General features: G+C 44.7%; 1 protein-coding gene across 6 annotated transcripts in view; it reads left to right on the forward strand.

Annotated features, from left to right (window-relative positions):
* The window catches only part of GMEB2 (glucocorticoid modulatory element binding protein 2), a 46225-nt gene that overhangs the window by 12604 nt on the left and 16068 nt on the right, over positions 1-17553 (forward strand). For all 6 annotated transcript variants that reach the window (XR_013263611.1, XR_013263612.1, XM_077460420.1 and 3 more), the window contains 4 exons: positions 311-442; positions 7749-7843; positions 12153-12283; positions 14548-14651. Coding sequence is in view for 4 of the 6 variants with exons in the window: in XM_077460420.1 (XP_077316546.1) it covers positions 327-442; positions 7749-7843; positions 12153-12283; positions 14548-14651 (446 nt within the window). In the remaining 2 variants the exon portion in view is untranslated. The remainder of the gene's footprint in view (positions 1-310; positions 443-7748; positions 7844-12152; positions 12284-14547; positions 14652-17553) is intronic.

The raw sequence follows: 17553 nt of genomic DNA on the forward strand, positions 1-17553 counted from the left end.
TGGCATTTCAGTGCAGCAGATGGAGCGTGGTCAGCCCAGTCAGTGTTAACCTGTTTTCTGGCAAATCATCAGGTATATTTCTGTCCGTGTGGTGTAATTGAAATGTTTTTAAAGGGATAAATCATGGGAATGTGAATGTATATATTGATGAGATGGATGTACAACATATTTTTTTTTATTTTTTTTTATTTTGTGCCAACATAGGAATTTGCAGGGTATAGAGATCTACAGTAATTGCAGCAGGATTTTCATATTGTTGATTTATATGAATTCATTGTCATTTTTTTCTGGTGTCGTTTTTCTAATCCAGACTAACCACAGAAACCATGGCCACCCCAGACGTCAGCGTGCATGTAGAAGAGGTGGTGGTGGTGACCACACCGGATAATATAATGGATGGCAGCATGGAGGAGGTGAAAGCGGTTCTTGTGACCACCAACAGGTAGGACTCTGTACTTAAAGTGTTTCTAAACCCACATCAGTAAAATCAGTGTGTATATGCAGTAAAGTATGCTTGTTATACTCACTGTGGAACCTAAGGGGGTTAATCCTTCGCATTGTATAAAAAGGCTGTTTGTTTCTGTCGTCCCTGATCCTCCCCTTCTTCCACTGTCCCCAATCCCTCTCCTGATAGAACAGAGCCTTGAGGGCATGCTGCACATGCTCAGTTTGGTGTGTATTGCTAGAGAGATTTTATTTTATTTTTTCTTTGGAGCGTGCATGTGATCAGCACAAGGCCAATCAGCACTGTCCAGACAGAGGGTTAGGGGTCATGCAGCCTCAAAGGACGGTCAAGGTAGAATTAAAAACTCCTCCTACAAGCTTTATCCAGACATTGGGATGCACCTATACCATTTTTCTTTTTACAATGAGTACAAGTACCGATACTTATTTTTTAGTATTCGCCGATACCAATTACTGATACCTACCTCAACTGTTATGTTTTAACTTCAGCTGTCAGCAATGGTACAAAGCATTGAAAAGTTATTTACAAATTAAATACCGTATTTATCGGCATATAACATGCACAGGCGTATAACACGCACCTTCGTTTTAGGAGGGAAGATTCAGGGAAAAAAACTTAAATTTTGAATGAAGAACTTTGAAACAAAATAAGGGTCAGTGCCCATCAATGCAGCCTCACCATTGCCCATCTGTAGCCTGATCAATGCCCATCTACAGCCTCACAATTGCCCATCAATGCAGCCTGATCAATGCCCATCATTGCAGCCTGATCAATGCCCATCTACAGCCTCACAATTGCCCATCAATGCAGCCTGATCAATGCCCATCTACAGCCTCACAATTGCTCACAATACTTGTGCAAATACTCGGTATCCGCACCGATCCTAGTATCAGTGCAACCCTACCAGACACTAATAGAAGTCACAAGACTGCTATATACTGCTGATGAGAAAAGGTATTTAGCAGTTTATATTTACTAAAACTATTACATTTCCATGTTCTGTGTACGCTGGAAGACCAGATATCGTGACTTGCAGGCTCCTGGGTTTAGTAACCCTTTAAATCCGTAGTATCTGAATAAAGGATAAGGCAGCAATCAGCTTTGGGGTGGGATATGTTCACTTTCTTGATCAGTTGGTTGAGACTTGTGGAAATCAGAATTTTTTTGTAAGATTGTTAGCAGACAAATGAAAAGCAAAGTGGTTCCTGTCGCTGGCCCCATATATCATTAATGTTCCCTCTAGCAATGCTGCGCCGGCATAATGGGGGGACCAGAATTCTGACACTCTTGGAAGGGCAGGGAGGTCATACATGTATCTTGTGTTGATCTGTGCGATATTGCAGAATATGACATTTCTAGGAGTATCGGAATTCTGGTTCCCCAGGATTCTGGGGGCCTATGTTGCTACAGAACACAGTAAAGGCATATGGACCAGCAACAGGAACCACAAAAATGAAACAGAATCTGAGACTCCCAGAAGTGTCAGATTCTGAAGATTGTTCATGCAATTAATAGCTCTGCAGTACAACGCAGATCAGTGGTAGGAGGAGGTAAAAAATTTTTTTCACTTCCTGGCCATTTTTTTCCATTTCTGTTCTAACCAGAATGTCCGTAAAAAAATCCCATAATTAGAAATAATTAGACCCCATTATTACAAATCTGATGTGCAGACCACTACAGAATTGCTCTGGACCTGGGATGCTGCAGAGGGGAGGCAGTGTGCTGGTTAGGCAGGGTCCCAGGTTTAGGGGGCTATGGGAAAATTACAGAATTGTTCTGGAGCTGGGATGCTGCAGAGGGAGGGAAGTGTATTGGGGTAAGGAAGGCCCTGGGTTTAGGGGGGCTTTAGGACTGCTACAGCATTGCACTGGAGCTGGAATGCTGCAGAGGGAGGGAGTGTGACTGGTTAGGTAGGGTCCCAGGTTTTGGGGGCTATGGGACCACTACAGCATTGCCTTGAATCTTGGATACTGCAAAGGGAAGGAATGTATTGGGATAAGGAAGAAGGTTTTGGGTTTTCGGGGACTATGGGACCACTACAGCATTGCCCCGGATCTGGGATGCTGCAGAGGGAAGGGAGTGTATTGGGGTAAGGAAGGCCCTGGGTTTAGGGGGGCTGTAGGTCTGCTACAGCATTGTACTGGAGCTGGGATGCTTCAGAGGGAGGGAGTGTAGGTGGGTAAGTGGGGCCTTGGATTTAGGGGGCTGTAGGACTGCTACAGCATTGCTCCAGAGCTGGGATGCTGCAGGGTGAGAGAACGTGGCTGGGTAATGAAGGCCCTGGTTTTAGGGGGGTTATAGGACTATTACAGCATTGCTCTGGAGCTGGGATGCTGCAAAGGGAAGGGAGTGTATTGGGGTAAGGAAGGCCCTGGGTTTAGGGGGGCTGTAGGACTGCTACAGCATTGCACTGGAGCTGGGATGCTGCAGAGGGAGGGAGTGTATTGAGGTAAGTAAAGCCTTGGGTTTACTGGGGCTATGGGACCACTAAATAATTGCACCAGGGCTGGAATGCTGCAGAGGTAAGGGAGTGTGGCTGGTTAGGTAGGATACCAGGTTTTGGGGGCTATGGGACCACTACAGCATTGCACCAGAGCTGGGATCCTGCAAAGGGAGGGAATGTATTGGGATAAGGAACACTTTGGGTTTTCGGGGAGTATGGTACCACTACAGCATTGCGCCAGATCTGGGATGCTGCAGTGGGAAGGGAGTGTATTGGGATAAGGAAGGCTCTGGGTTTAGGGGGGGCTGTAGGACTGCTACAGCATTGTACTGGAGCTGGGATGCTGACAGGGGAGGGGGTGTAACTGGGTAAGTTGGGCCTTGGATTTAGGGGGCTGTAGGACTGCTACAGCATTGCTCCACTGCTGGGGTGCTGCAGGGGTATAGAGAATGTGGCTTAGCAAAGAGGGCTCTGAGTTTAGGGGGGGTTATAGAACTATTACAACATTGCTCTGGAGCTGGGATGCTGCAGCGGGAGGGAGCATGACCGGGTAAGGGGGGTTGCCATGGGTTTAAAAGGGCTATAGAACCACCAAAGCATTACTCCGGAGCTGGCAAACTGCAGAGGGAGGGGAGCATAGCTGGGTTAAGGGGGGACCTGAGTTTAGGGGGGCTATGGGAAAACTGTGAACGTCTCTAACACTCTGGACAACCTCACCCTAAAAAAGATGGCAATTAGAGAGCGTTTCATCCCTAAGGTGCAGCATCTCTTTACTATATTCTTGCAGTACATAAATAATTTATCAGGCCTGCAGCAGTTCCTTCCCCAAGGTTTTGATCTCAGCGATGTACATTAGACGGGGTGATATCTCCCAGCCAGGATATGCCAGTTCTGGGCTCACTGCTGTCCTGAAATGCCATCTTCAGTCCAGACACTAGATAACAAGGCTTTAACGGGCTTCGCCCATCTGTCTCCCACAGTTTTGCCATGGCAACAAGCAAGGGCCTGCTTCCGACATGTACACTGGGGGCCGACATCAAACACCTCCAGCCCGGGAGGCTGCTGACATATTCCTTTCCCATTGGAGCCAATCACGTTATAAGGAATGTGGAGCAGGTTAGGGATTTAAAGAGACACGGAGAAAATACCAGGTATTTCCTGGAGGTTAACACCTGATTGGCCGGGTAACATTTTTAGATTGATTGAGACTTTCTACCGCCCGGGTCCTGTGCCAAGCATGATCACATGGCTGCTTCTGTCCTCAATTCACCCTATATCTGCCCTAACCTGCCCCCCTCTTTATTTACCTTCCAATAAAACAGTTGACTTTTTTTATTTATTTTTTTTTTTTGAATTGTCAACATTTTTTAATTTTATATGTTGAAATATTTATTTGAGGTCTTACCTGCCAAAAGATTTTTTTGTAATTCTAACCAGCCGCTTATACGTTAAATACGCTTCTTCCGCACAGCCAGATGGGTGACACAATTTTCCCTGTTCTAGTCCGTGTCACTAAAGGCGCAACTTTTTATTTTTTTATTTATTTTTTTTTATTATTTTTTTTATTTTTTTACATAGAGTAGAGAGGGATTACAACACTTGTCAGGTTTTAGGGCCGGTTCACACTTGTGCGATAGCAGACATCGCATGTAATTCGTAGTGCACTGCAGATCACATTACATGCATGTCTGTGCGGGTGCGATGTCGGCCATACAGATAGTATGGCTGATATCGCACCGCATTCGGTGCAAACGCGCACAGGACCCTTTTTTCTGTTCATACCAGAATCGGATCGCATGTGTGTTCACACATATGCAATCCAATTCATGTCCGAACTGTCAGTTCGCAGTGCGATATGCGAGCTGAAATGGGGGTGTCGTTAACAAATAATGACACTCCCCAGCAGTTGGCATATGGCAGTGTGAACTGCTGTGCGTGCCGGGTGCGATGCGGGAACCCACAGTTGATTCGCAGGGTTCTCTCATCGCAATAGTGTGAACCCGGCCCTTATTGCTGTCTGTGCCCCCCACCCCACCCCGTATGGGAGAGTCATCCTCTCTATTTGTCCTGTGTACGGCTATCACTGAAAGTAAAAGGAAATCCCACAATCTGGGTTGACATCAGGGCAGGAATAAGAGGGGAAATTTTCCAATGAGGAAACTAATTCTCGTGACACCCCAGAATTCCCCCACTTTGGAGGGATTTCCTCTCACTTCCTGTTTTGGCTACAGAACAGGAAGGGAAGGGAAATCTCCCCAATGGGACACAGATTTGAAAAAAAAATTATGGGATAATTCTATCCAAACTGGAGGGGGAAAAAAAAACATAGTTTTGCTTTTAGTGAATACAGTGGTGTCACCGAACCGCTTGCATCTGGCTGATTGGATGGTGAAAAAGTGCAGCAAAACACCATTAAGTCATTCTGCTCTTTCCTGTTGTCAGTAGATGCAACAAGACCTGATTGGTTCCTAGTGCTGCCTCTGCACCAGTGCACAAAGCAAGGTCCATAAAGACCTGAATGAGCGAGTTTGAGGTGAAGGAACCTGACTGCACAGAGTCCTAACCCGATAGAACACCTTTGGGATGAATTGGAGTGCAGACTGCGAGCCAGACCTTCTCGTATAACATCAGTGCCAGACCTCACAAATGCCCTTCTGGAAGAATGGTCAAACATTCCCATAGACACTCCTAAACCTTGTGGACGGCCTTCCTAGAAGAGTTAAAGCTGCCATAGCTGCAAAGGGTGGGCCAACTCAACCCTATTGAACCCCACGGACTAATGCGCTATACCAGTGATGGCGAACCTTGGCACCCCAGATGTTTTGGAACTACATTTCCCATGATGCTCATTTTTTTTAAATGGGTTCAAACGATTTTTCATGTAGTATATGGCCAGCATTAAACTGGGATGCCATTTAAAGTGCATGTGTGCGTAAAGGCAATCATCCCAATACTTTTGACAATATAGTATATGTAAAACGCTGCATAAATTGATAGGACTATATAAGTAATAAGCTGAAGCTGTAGGTAATCCTTACTTAATGCATCACTAAATAAAAACAAGTCTGGAATAGCATCCTTTTTAGTTGTGGACAGAGTGGAGGGGTGGTTAGAACTCTTGTCAGATTTTTATTTCTGTGTCCCCTTTAGAGAGTTTAAAGAAGTCCAGCCATCGCTCTGCTCGCGGAGGAGTGAGAACCGAGCCACCGAACACCACCAATGGCTCGGTTCTCACTCCTCCACAAGCAGAGCGATGGCTGGACTTCTCCTTTGATCTCTCTAAAGGTTCTCGGTGCAGAGACGGCGGGGGACAGATGCAGCATCGTTCTGATGCTGCATCCACCTAGGTAAGTGTGATTAACCAAAAAAAAAGAAAACCATACCTCTCTTAACTCTTTTTATTTGTACTGGTGACCATCATTACTCAAAAGTGAAATTTTGAGTTGTCACCAGAACAGGAAAAGAGGGGAAATTTTCTAATGAGGATACTAGTTCTGGCTGAGTGGATTTCCCTCACTTTGGAAACAACTTCCTGTTGGGGCTACGGGACAGAAAGTGAAGGAAAATCAGGATACAGCAAAGAAAAATAAATAAATAAATAAAAAAAAAATATATATATAATATATATTGTAAACAATTAAAATAAAATAAGTAATAGGAGGAAAACAAGTTTTGGCTTTAGTCTTAAAGCAGTAGTAAAGTGTCAAAAATAAAGAGAGAAAACTTTCCCCCTGCAAGTTTAAAGTGGCGTTCCGACCCAATTTTAAAAATACTGCAGCTGCTGACTTTTAATATATGGACACTTACCTGTCCAGGGCGCCCCCGCGATGTCGGCACACAAAGCCGATCTGTCCCTCGGCTCTCGGGTGCAGGCGCCGCCATCTTCGGTAAGTGAAGACTTGCGGCTTCTCAGCCTGGTTCCCTACTGGGCATGCGCGAGTTGCACTGTACGATCTCACTGATCCCTGCCGTCTTCCGGGACCTGTGTGTCTCCCAGAAGACAGCGGGGGGGGGGGGGGGACAGAGGAGGTGCCGGTTATAGCAAAGATATCTGCGAATACTGTGGCTATCTATGCCCGGAAGTGGGAGCAAATACCTGGATTAGACAGGTATCTGTACCCCCTGAAAGGTGCCAAATGTGACACCGGAGGGGGGGAGGATTCCGAAAAGCGCAAGTTAAATTTTTGGGTGGAACTCTGCTTTAATGTATGTATGCATACTAGCACATTATGAGAGACTTGCCTTTAAACGAAGCCCTCCCGCGGCGCGCTATCACAGCTGACAGGGCTTCCATCTTCACCTGATCTTCCTTCCAGGTTTGCGGAGCTCTGGCCATTTGAATGGCCTGAGCCACGATGAAGTCACGCCAGTGCACGGGAGCCACGGTCGCGGCACAACGCTCTGAAGGGATGACATGCTGTCTCTTCAGTACACATGCAAGGGTGACGTCCCCAGAAAGTAGTGAAGACCCCCTAAAGGGTCCACATTTAGGAGATATTCCTTGTACCTACATGTGTGCTTTATTATGAGCTTACCTTGTAGGTACACGTGAGCAGGCAGTGTTTATTACTGTTTTAAGAGAAAAATAGAGTAACTCTAGAGTTATTTGGGGAATATATATATATATATATATATATATATATATATATATTTTTTTTTTATTATTATTTATTTATTTTTAATTCTTTCCTAATGTTATATGCTTGCTAAAATGTCAACTGTAACACCTGCCTGGGCTGTAGCAGTATAACTCTGTAGTGTGCCTGTTATGATGATGTTCTCAAAGCTGAAAGCAAAGTTGACAGTTGTCCTAACCCTCTGTTCTCTTTTTGGGTGCAGGAGCCTAGCCGAAGAAGCCATGGAGTCAGAAAATGTGGCGGCAGCAGCTGCAGCTGCCTTTAGCGCCTCAACAGAACTGAAAGAAGCTGTGTTAGGTATGTAAAGTTTCTGCTTAGTATATCTTCTGCTCAACAACCGTGGATTTGCTTGTTTTTGTTCAGAGATGCAATACCCTCTACTAGATTGAATGTCAACCGTTGCCTTGCCCATTCAAACGGGTTCTCTTTAATGCTGGGGCGTTGTGGGCGTCGGTGGTAAATACAGCGGCGCTTTACCGCCGTTTAAGCAGGGCGGTTTTAACCCCCGCTAGCAGCCGGAAAAGGGTTAAAACTGCCCGCATCGGCGCTATGCCGGTGTCTTGTCGAATACTGTCCCCCATCGGATAGTGTCCGCCCTGTACTGCGCTTGCGCAGTACAGAGGACAAAGGAGATGCCGAAAGTCTCTGAAGATGAACGGCGCCTGTGCATTTAATAGTACCTTCTGCCCTGAGTCCAGGTTCAAGCCCCACCATCCAAGTGGACATAGAGTTAGAATAAAAATATGCAGAGCGAAGCGAGGCCGTGCCCGAAGCATGGCGAGCTAAGCGAGGCCGTGCCCGAAGCGTGGCGAGCTAAGCGTGGTGAGCGTGTGAGGGGCCCCGTTACAAAGTGGTGTTTTACATCATCTATGTCCACTTGGATGGTGGGGCTTGAACCTGGACTCAGGGCAGAAGCTACTATTAAGTGCACAGGCACCGTTCATCTTCGGAGACTTTCGGCCTCTCCTTGTTCTCCGTACTGCGCAAGCGCTGCACCCGCGCAGTATAGGGCGGACACTATCCGATGGGGGGGGGGACACTTCTTGTCAGAACACCGGCAGTTTAGCGGGCGCTTTAGGAACAGTCAATACAGCGCTGCAAAGATGCGGCTTGCAGGACTTTTTGTACCGTCCTGCAAGCACACTGCTCCAGTGTCACTGGAGACACGGGAGAGGCACTTTATAGGCGCTATACAGGCTCTATTTTTAGCTCTGTAGCGCCTGTAAAGTGCCTCAGTGTGAAAGTAGCCTTAAAACTTTGTGATAAATAAAGTAATAGTTATTTACATATTCATTAAAGGATAGGCTCACCTTTCCTAATATGTTTTGCCTGTATCCTGGGTGTAACATATTATTGATGCTGCAGCCCCTGAACGCCACCACCCCTTTCTTGTGACAGCGGGCCAGGGATCTTTTCCCCACACCCGCTGTCGCAATTTTAAAAATTCACAGTTCTGTGAATGGGGGAACTACAATTGCCCTCAGCCATTGCAGGTTACAGGTTGTAGTTCTCAATGATCTACCAGGGCGTTGATGAGCACTCTAGGAAGTTCATTGATGCTTCCTGTCATTCGGTAACTGCTTTCCCATTTGCGGTACAGGCACACCGCTACACTGACTGTCTGCAGGTGCCTGTGATTGCACCTGTTATCTGCTAATCATGGGTGCAATGCTCTGCAGGCTTCTAACAAAAATATTAAATGCACTTTTTTTTTTCCCTTGTTTTTCAAAAGCAACAAAAAAATCAACAGTTCATGCGCAGATCAAAACGGCATCACGGCAGGCTGGTAATAACGTATGTGGTACTTCTATTAATAAAGCGTTGCAGCTCTCCTGTTAATGCACTGGGCAGTGCAAAAGCAACACCGATGTGTGGCGCCGGCTGGTCCGGGTGTATTTGCACTCCACTGTACATGTCGGACCCTGGGTCAGGTGGTCTGTGATCTGTCATCTGGCTCCAAGGTGACTGGATATCTGTAGATACATTTTTTAGTGCCAATCCAGGGGAGGGGAACAAATTATACCACACGCCTGTTTTTACTACTCCAAATGTGAGTGCAACTACTGCGATCTTTTCTTGCATTTTCCTAATAGTAAAGTAATTAATAATTAGACCAGGTCAGTCGTGCGCTCTTCCTTTTTTTGTTTTTGTGCAGACACTTTTTATTTTTTATTTTTTTTTACCTTTAACTTTATTTTAGATTTTATTTTTTTTTTTTCCAATAGTGAATTTAAAGATCAGCCAGGTTTCCTCATTATATAGGAAGACCTTGTTTTTTACTGATCCCTTCTATCTAACTTTTGAGGCTTGAATTATTGAAAATAATGAATCTCTACATTCTTTAGCCCCCGTTTACATTGAGAGTGGCTTTGAAATTGTGCAATTTCACCTGAAATAGTTTCATAGCCGCATCTCAGTGCGACTTTTAAGACATCTGTGTGGCTTCATGCACAAATGTCTATTGAACTCACACCCGAAATAGGCAACAGTAGTGCATGTACTGCTTTTTTTAAATCGATGCAGAAATGCAAAGTCGCATCAATTTTGAACACTGCCATCGATGGCAATAGGATACGACTTGTCATGCGATTTGATCTATGAAATCGCATGTCAAATCGCTTCAATTTGAATGGGAGCCAAATGATTTTGAACACTTACAGTGACCCTGGTAGCCATAGAACACGTAGGCAGCAACAGAAATTACATTTTGCACATTTATTGCAAGAAAGGGGTTCTTTTTAATCCAAAATAAAATGTAATTTGGTAATTATGATATACCCTATTGTATAGTATTAGTATAGTGTGTGAATTTATAGTGATGGGTCTAAACCCAACTCCAGGCCTGTTCCTTTTTACTGGGTTTGACCTGTTATTGGGTATTAAAGCTAATTTCCAGGAATTCAGCTACTTTGTAAAAACTGCAGGCATACCATGAGTTAAAAGATATGTAAACATTTTTTTTGGTTTTAAAAAAAAAATGCCCATACTTGCCTCCTCTGTGCAGTTGGTTTTGCACAGAGTGGCCCCGATCCTCCTCTTCTGGGGTCTCTCAGCAGTGCTCCTGGCTCCTCCTCCTTCTCGACTGCCCCATTGGAGAGCCGCTCTCCCTTGGGGCACTCGTGTGGGCACGCTCCTGTGTCCTGCTGCTGCTGCATCCATTGACCCAGACAGCAGGACTCGCCCCCGCACCTGGAGCCAATGGCTGCACTGCTATCAATCTATCCAATCAGGATCCGAGACACTGGCTGGAGCAGGTGTGTTCGTCCCTGATGCTGAAAAGACTGGGTTCAGGTAAGTAAAAGCGGGGCTGCTGCATCACAGGAGGTTTTGCATTAAAGCGGTTCTGCACACATTTTTTTTATCTTCCTGCCTTTCTTTTTACGAAGCTCTAACTAGTGCTCAATGCCCCTTGTTTTTTATTTTTTTTTACCTCCTTCATATTGTTCTCTGCTGTGTTTCTTATTTTCTCCCTGCGGCTATGGGCGGGGTTTCTGCGGGGATCAGCATCCTTTCCGCTGATCTCCGCACTGTCTCCTGGGATCTCGTAATAATTCATCCCAGGAGTCAGTGCGCCTAGCCGAATACGCCGCTTGTAGCTGTAGCCACTGAGCGTGCGCAGGAACCAGAAAGGAATGCTGGTTCCTCCGAAGCGAGGGAAGGAGGAAGTGATTGCTTGTGGGCTTCAAATGCCCACAAGCAAGATGACATCGGCCAAAATAGATTTATAAAAATAATGATTTTACGGAAATACGGACATGTAAAGCGGGCGAAGTCAGGACAAGTAAGGATATTAATTAAAACACATCTTTTTTAAACAATCAGCCAAAAAATTAAAAATTCGTCTGTGCAGAACCGCTTTAAGGAGAATTCATTAAGGTGAAAAACCTTGAGGGTTTGCAACCCCTTTAAGTCTAAAGAGGTGCCTGCCGTCACATAGACTTATCTCTTTATTCTCATCTAACAGGCTTATTATGCTCCAGGAAGGAGGAGCTCAGAGGATGCTCACTGTGGTCTCCATTCCTTCAACAGCAGAGTTGATGGAACTGTTATGCCCGCCCTTCCTTCTGCCCATTCACAGAAGCCTTTGTATTATGTGAACTCGTCCTTCTACGAATGGGCAGGACAGGGGTGGGGTGGAAATAGCTGCTGTGTGTGCTTCTCTCCTCTCACAGCCAGAGTGTATCCTCCGGGGGTACAAAAAACTGTCACATATAAGTAATAGAGAGAAGTCTCAGATGTGACATGCACCTAATTGGACTTGACTTAAAAAACCGTGCCTGCACATTTTGCAAAGTTGCTGAATTCCTGGAATTCAGCTTTAAACGTGGCTACAAAGTGATGGCATGTAGGCTTTCTTCAAACTGTTAAAAAAAGATCTTGCAGCTATCCTACATAACACAGCTCCAGATATGAGCGCTACAGGTCCCCATCGCTGGTGTTTTCTCGGTCCCCTCCCTGACCGCTTGGCCATTCACATAATGCAAAGCCAAGGGCATTTGTGGGAGCTTTCTTTATTGGTGCTTCATGAATTAGAGATTCACAGAAATCTTGATTTTTATTTTTTATTTTTATTTTTTTGCTTTTGTCTATGACATTGGCTGAGAAGTGAAGATGGAGGATGAGGAAGAGGAAACTCTCGAAGCAGAGATTGCGTACGCCATCACCTGTGGAGAGAGCAAGGCCAACCTGATCTGGAGGAAGTTTGTGTGCCCGGGGATCAATGTTAAGTGTGTGCAGGTGAGCACGGGTATTTTTATTATTTTTTTTTTTTTTTTACTTTTAAACAGGTAATGTTTATTGAACATTATTGCAGAGATTACAATCACAGTGGCATACACCGAACATTCAAAAGGCGTTGCGTCATAACCATAGCAGCAGATAAAAGACATTTTTCCATTACAGTAACGATTATGTATCACAGTCAAGGAAAGTCCAAACATTGACATGTTATTTACTGTAACAGTACATCAAATTCCCTCATCACACGTGGCAGCCTCCTGCAGCCATTTATCCCATATTCTATGATATTTAGCTGGGCAACCCCTATTTTTATATAAGAATTTTTTGTATGGGAGCGTAAGATTAACTTCCCGTTTCCAGTCCTCAACCCGGGGTGGAAGGGGCCTCATCCACTGTCTAGCTATCACTTTTCGAACAGAAAACAAGGTTTCCTGCAGGAAAGTGCCAGTAGTTTTATCTAATACGTCAGGAAATATCCCTAGTAGACAAGGTTTGGGGTCTAGAGCCAAGGGCGAGCCCATAACATCATGTAGAAATGATACTACTTGTTTCCAAAGTTCCTGCAGTTTGGGGCAAGACCAGATAAGATGGAAGAACGTCCCAGTCTCAAGAGTACACATCGGGCAGAGCACAGATTGATTCATATTATATTTGGCGGTCCTGAGTGGGGTGAGGTATGCTTTATGTAAATCTGAGAAAGCCTGTCCTGGAGCCTAGGGGACACCAACTTGCACGTCTCCAGGGGTATTTTTATTATTATTAGAACTCTATACAGGGATTTTTTTTTTTTTTAATAAGCTCTTTATTTTTAAAATGGCATCAGGAAGTGGTACAGTTTACATCCAGTGTAATGTTCATAAGTGGCATTGGTTGACCGTTGCATGTACTGTAAGAGATGAACACGGTGGTACAGAAAATCTGTATGGTATAGCTGACATAAAGCGTAATGATCTCTTTTTTTGGGCCCATCACATACATGTGTACTAATGAAGTGTAGCACAATGAATGTGGCGTGTACCACTTACTTTAAAGTGGGAGTGGTGGCATCGTGGCTCTTCCAAACAAAGGACCGGCGCCTGCCAACCAGGAATGAAGACTGGGTACTAGCACATAAGTTTGCTTTGCAGGTTTAAAAGAAGAAAAAAAAAATAGCGGTTGATTCGTTGATTACAGCTGTAACTATGACGATTTGCAATGAGATCTGATGCTACATTATAAACTGTGTTAGGGAGCTACTACTGAGGGACTAATATTGGGAAAATCAGTTTCCGAGGGGGTTTTGCACCATGTTGGGGCAGCCGGAGTCACCCCCCCGGGTAGATGAGGGAAGGGTGGGGTGTAGGGACATGAGGAAGGAGATAGGTGGGAGTAGGAGAGAGAGGGAAGAGAGTTTGGGGTGGATGTGGGGAGGGCTGAGCTAGAGAGGAATTTTCCTCTTTAAAAGAGTAATGTAATCATTAAAGGGACACTAAAGGTTCTTTTTATTTTATTTTAAAATACCAAACATATCATACTTCTACTGTGCAGCTCATTTTGCACAAAGTGGCCCCCGAACCTGCTCTTCTGGGGTCCCTCGGGCGGCTCTCTTGGCTCCTCCCCGCATCAGATAACCCCCCCGGGAGGGAGCCCGGTGGGGGGTTACCCTTGCGAGCGTGCTTCTGAGTCCAGCATTCGGCGTCCATAGACGCCGAATGCGGGACTCGGCCCAGACGGCCCGTCATTGGATTTGATTGACAGCAGCGTGAGCCAGTAGTTGCACTGCTATCAATCTATCCAATCAAGAGCTGAGAACCACCTGCAGAGAGAGAGAGAGAGAGACCGTGTCCCTGTGGGACAAATCTGAGGTTTCAGGTAAGTAAAATGGAGGGGCTGGGGGGGCGGGGGGGGGGGGGGGCGGTGGTCACGGACAGGTGTTTTTTTACCTTAATGCATAGGATGAATTAAAGTGAAAAAACACAAACCTTTAGTGCCCCTTTAAAGGCAGATGTTTTAAACTTTTTGAGTCCATTTCCTGGTGAACTGGTAAGGTCTTCCATTTATGCAGGTTTGTATGCCAGCTATAGAATGACACATGACTACAAACTCTGTTGACTTTTGGGCAAGACCAAAAAAAGTATTATGAAGCTATACAGACTAGCTGGGAATTGAGGGGGGTGTCTTGGCATACACAGTCAGGAGCAATCTTGGTATAAATGTCCTTTTTCCACACCAAGTCCTCTATCTAATATTCTTATTGGACCTTGTATTTCTTTCATTTTCAGTATAACGAACATCTGATCAGTCCAAAAGAATTTGTGCATTTGGCTGGGAAATCTACCTTAAAGGACTGGAAGAGAGCCATCAGGATGAATGGAGTCATGCTCAGGTCAGCACATAATTGGTTAATGATAATGTGTACTCCTTGTTGGCTCTGCAGTACCCACAATTACATGCATGTTATCTTTATTTTTACTGTGCTGTTTTATGTTAAAGCGGAACTTCACCCTAAAGTTTTTTTTTTCTCCCCTTTTTCTGTCAACAATTGTGTATATATTTTACTCTGCACTGTCTGACATCACAGCCCCCACCATTTTGCATATTATTTTATCTATACTGTGGTTCTGTACTTGCCAAATATGCTGCAGACATCTCCCTCCACTAAGTTTTTGGCTGTAGCCATTTTTTTAAACTGTGGGCAGCTGAAACTGCTGCCTCTTCACTTCCTGGATTTACACAGAGGCACACCTCCAGCTTTGCAGCTTTCATTGGCCCTCTTATGACTCCCCCCCCCCCCCCCCCTTCCTGGCAAACTCTCGCCAGAGTGAGAGAGAGCTGTGCATGATGTCATAAGCCTAGGCTAATGACCAGACAAGAAACAGGAAGTGGACTGTATAAGGTATTAACTGGCAGAAAAAATGTTTTACTATCCAAAGTAAAAACAACAACAAGGGCAGAAGATCTAATAGATGGAAAGATGAAAAAATTACTGAAAGTCCGCTTTAAGTCCCCTGGGGCGCTCTTCAGGCGCTAAAGGGCTAAAAATAGCTCCTGAAAAACGCCTCCCCTGCAGCCCCAGTGTGAGAGTCCGAGTGTTTTCACACTGGATCGGTACGCTTGCAGGATGTTAGGAAAAGTCCTGCAAGCAGCATCTTTGGAGCGGTGTATACACCGCTCCTCCGCCGCCCCTGCCCATTGAAATAAATGGGCACTACTTTGGCAGTGGAGCTTTTTGGGCACATTTGACCCTTTTTTTCGGCAGCTAGCGGGAGTTCAAAACAACCCGCTAGTGAGCAAAATGCACAGCTAAAACGATGGTAAAGTTCCCATCAGTACCGCCTATTAGTGCTCATCAGTGTCACATATTGGTGCCAACTACCAGTGTCCATAAGTGCGGCATATTAGTGACTCCTCATCAGTGCCCACCAGTTCAGCCTATCAGTGCCCATCGATGCTGCCTCATCAGCGCACATCAGTGAAGACAAAAAATTACTTCGTTACAAAATGTACTGACAGAAAAAAAACGTAAAAACCTTATTTTTCCAAAATTTTTGGTCTTTTTTTTTGGTAAAAAATTAAAAAAAAACAGCAGTGATTAAATACCACCAAAAGAAAGCTCTATTTGTGTGAAGAAAATGATAAAAAAAAATTGTTTGGGTACAATGTAGCATGACCGCGCAATTGTCATTCAAAGTGCGACAGCGCTGAAAGCTGAAAAATGTCCCGGTAGGCAAATGGTTAAAAATAGTGTTAATGCACATAAAAAGTGTGCATTTTATTCTGTAATTTGTCCTGTTAAAAACAAAATTAAACTGATAATTATGGTAAAAAGCTTTGCAAAGTTATTTACAAATGAAGTAGTTTTTTTATTTTTTTTTTATTTATTTATTTATTTAAATATTAGTTAAGAAAAAAAAAAATCACCAAGAAAATTATAATTGAATGGAAAAGGAGAATAAGGAGATAATTAGGGCTATTTAGAGTAAACAAAGTGGTGGTTAATAAGGGGTTCAACAGAGGAAAAGCTTTTTTCTTTTACTTGTCAGTTTGCTTTAACTGACTTCATCTGCAGATCGAAGTTCATCCCTTTCGATCTGTAGATGAATGAACAGAAGGTTACAAAATGAAACCATGTTTCTTTGTAGCTTTCTGTATTTAAGCAATGTTGTTGATAAACATTGTCACACTGCTTTTTTTTTTTTTTTAACTCCTGTTGCCGACCCTCTCTGTGTACTCGGCACAAAACATACCGTCACTATGTGAACTGTAGATCTTTATATCTGGTAGTAGATAATCAACTCATATTGTATGTGGCTAATTACTTCTAGATACAGTATTGATAATGTATCTTGATCTTGAAAGAATGTAAGTTCCGCTTGTTTGCATCCAGCCCCCTCCACTGCCACATTTGACACTTTTTTGGGGGTGGGGAGCGGTTATCTGGTTTTGACAGGTGCCCACTCCCTCTTCCGGTCAGATGTGTCGCGGCGATCGGAGTCGGAAGTTCAGCCTTCGCTCCTTCCCCCGCAGCCTTCTGGGACACATCACAGGTCCCAGAAGACTGCGTTACCATTCACAAATCGCAGCGCTACTCGCACATGCACAGTAGGAAATCAGATGTGAAGCCAGGAGGCTTCACTGCCAGGTTTCCCTTACTTACTATACCTGCACCTGAAGCCGATTTGAAGGATCGGCTCAGGTGAGGACAGCGCTGGATCCCTGGGCAGGTAAGTGTCCTTTATATTAGAAGTCAGCAGCTACAGTATTTGTAGCTGCTGACTTTTAATTTGTATGGGGGAGCCTGGAGCTCCTCTTTAAGCTAGCCATTGATTTATCTTAGCCCTTGTACACACGGTCGGAGATTCCAACGGAATGTGTCCTATCGGACCGTTTTGCCGGATATTCCGACTGTGTGTGGTCTCCATCGGACTGTTTCCGTCTGAATATCCGACGGACCAAATTTTCCAACTTGCCGGTAAAATTTTCTGACAAAATGCTCCTATCGAACATACTCCGATCATGTGTAGCCTACTCCGACGGACAAAGTGCCACGCATGCTCAGATCAAATTCCTAGACATAAGCTATTGGCTACTAGCCTGAACGTAGTCCCGTCGTAACGAAATAACGTCATCACGTTATGTACAATCGGATTTTCCGACAACTTTGTCCGACCGTGTGTATGCAACAGTTTCGGACAAAATCCGTCGGACAAAATCCAACGGATTTGGTTGTCAGAATGTCCGACCGTGTGTACAAGGGCTAAGAGATTCCTCCATTGACACTGTACAGG

This window comes from Lithobates pipiens, unplaced genomic scaffold (assembly GCF_037356315.1).
Source record: "Lithobates pipiens isolate NorthernLeopardFrog02 unplaced genomic scaffold, aLitPip1_a1.2 Scaffold_28, whole genome shotgun sequence".
Classification (NCBI taxonomy): Eukaryota; Metazoa; Chordata; class Amphibia; order Anura; family Ranidae; genus Lithobates; species Lithobates pipiens.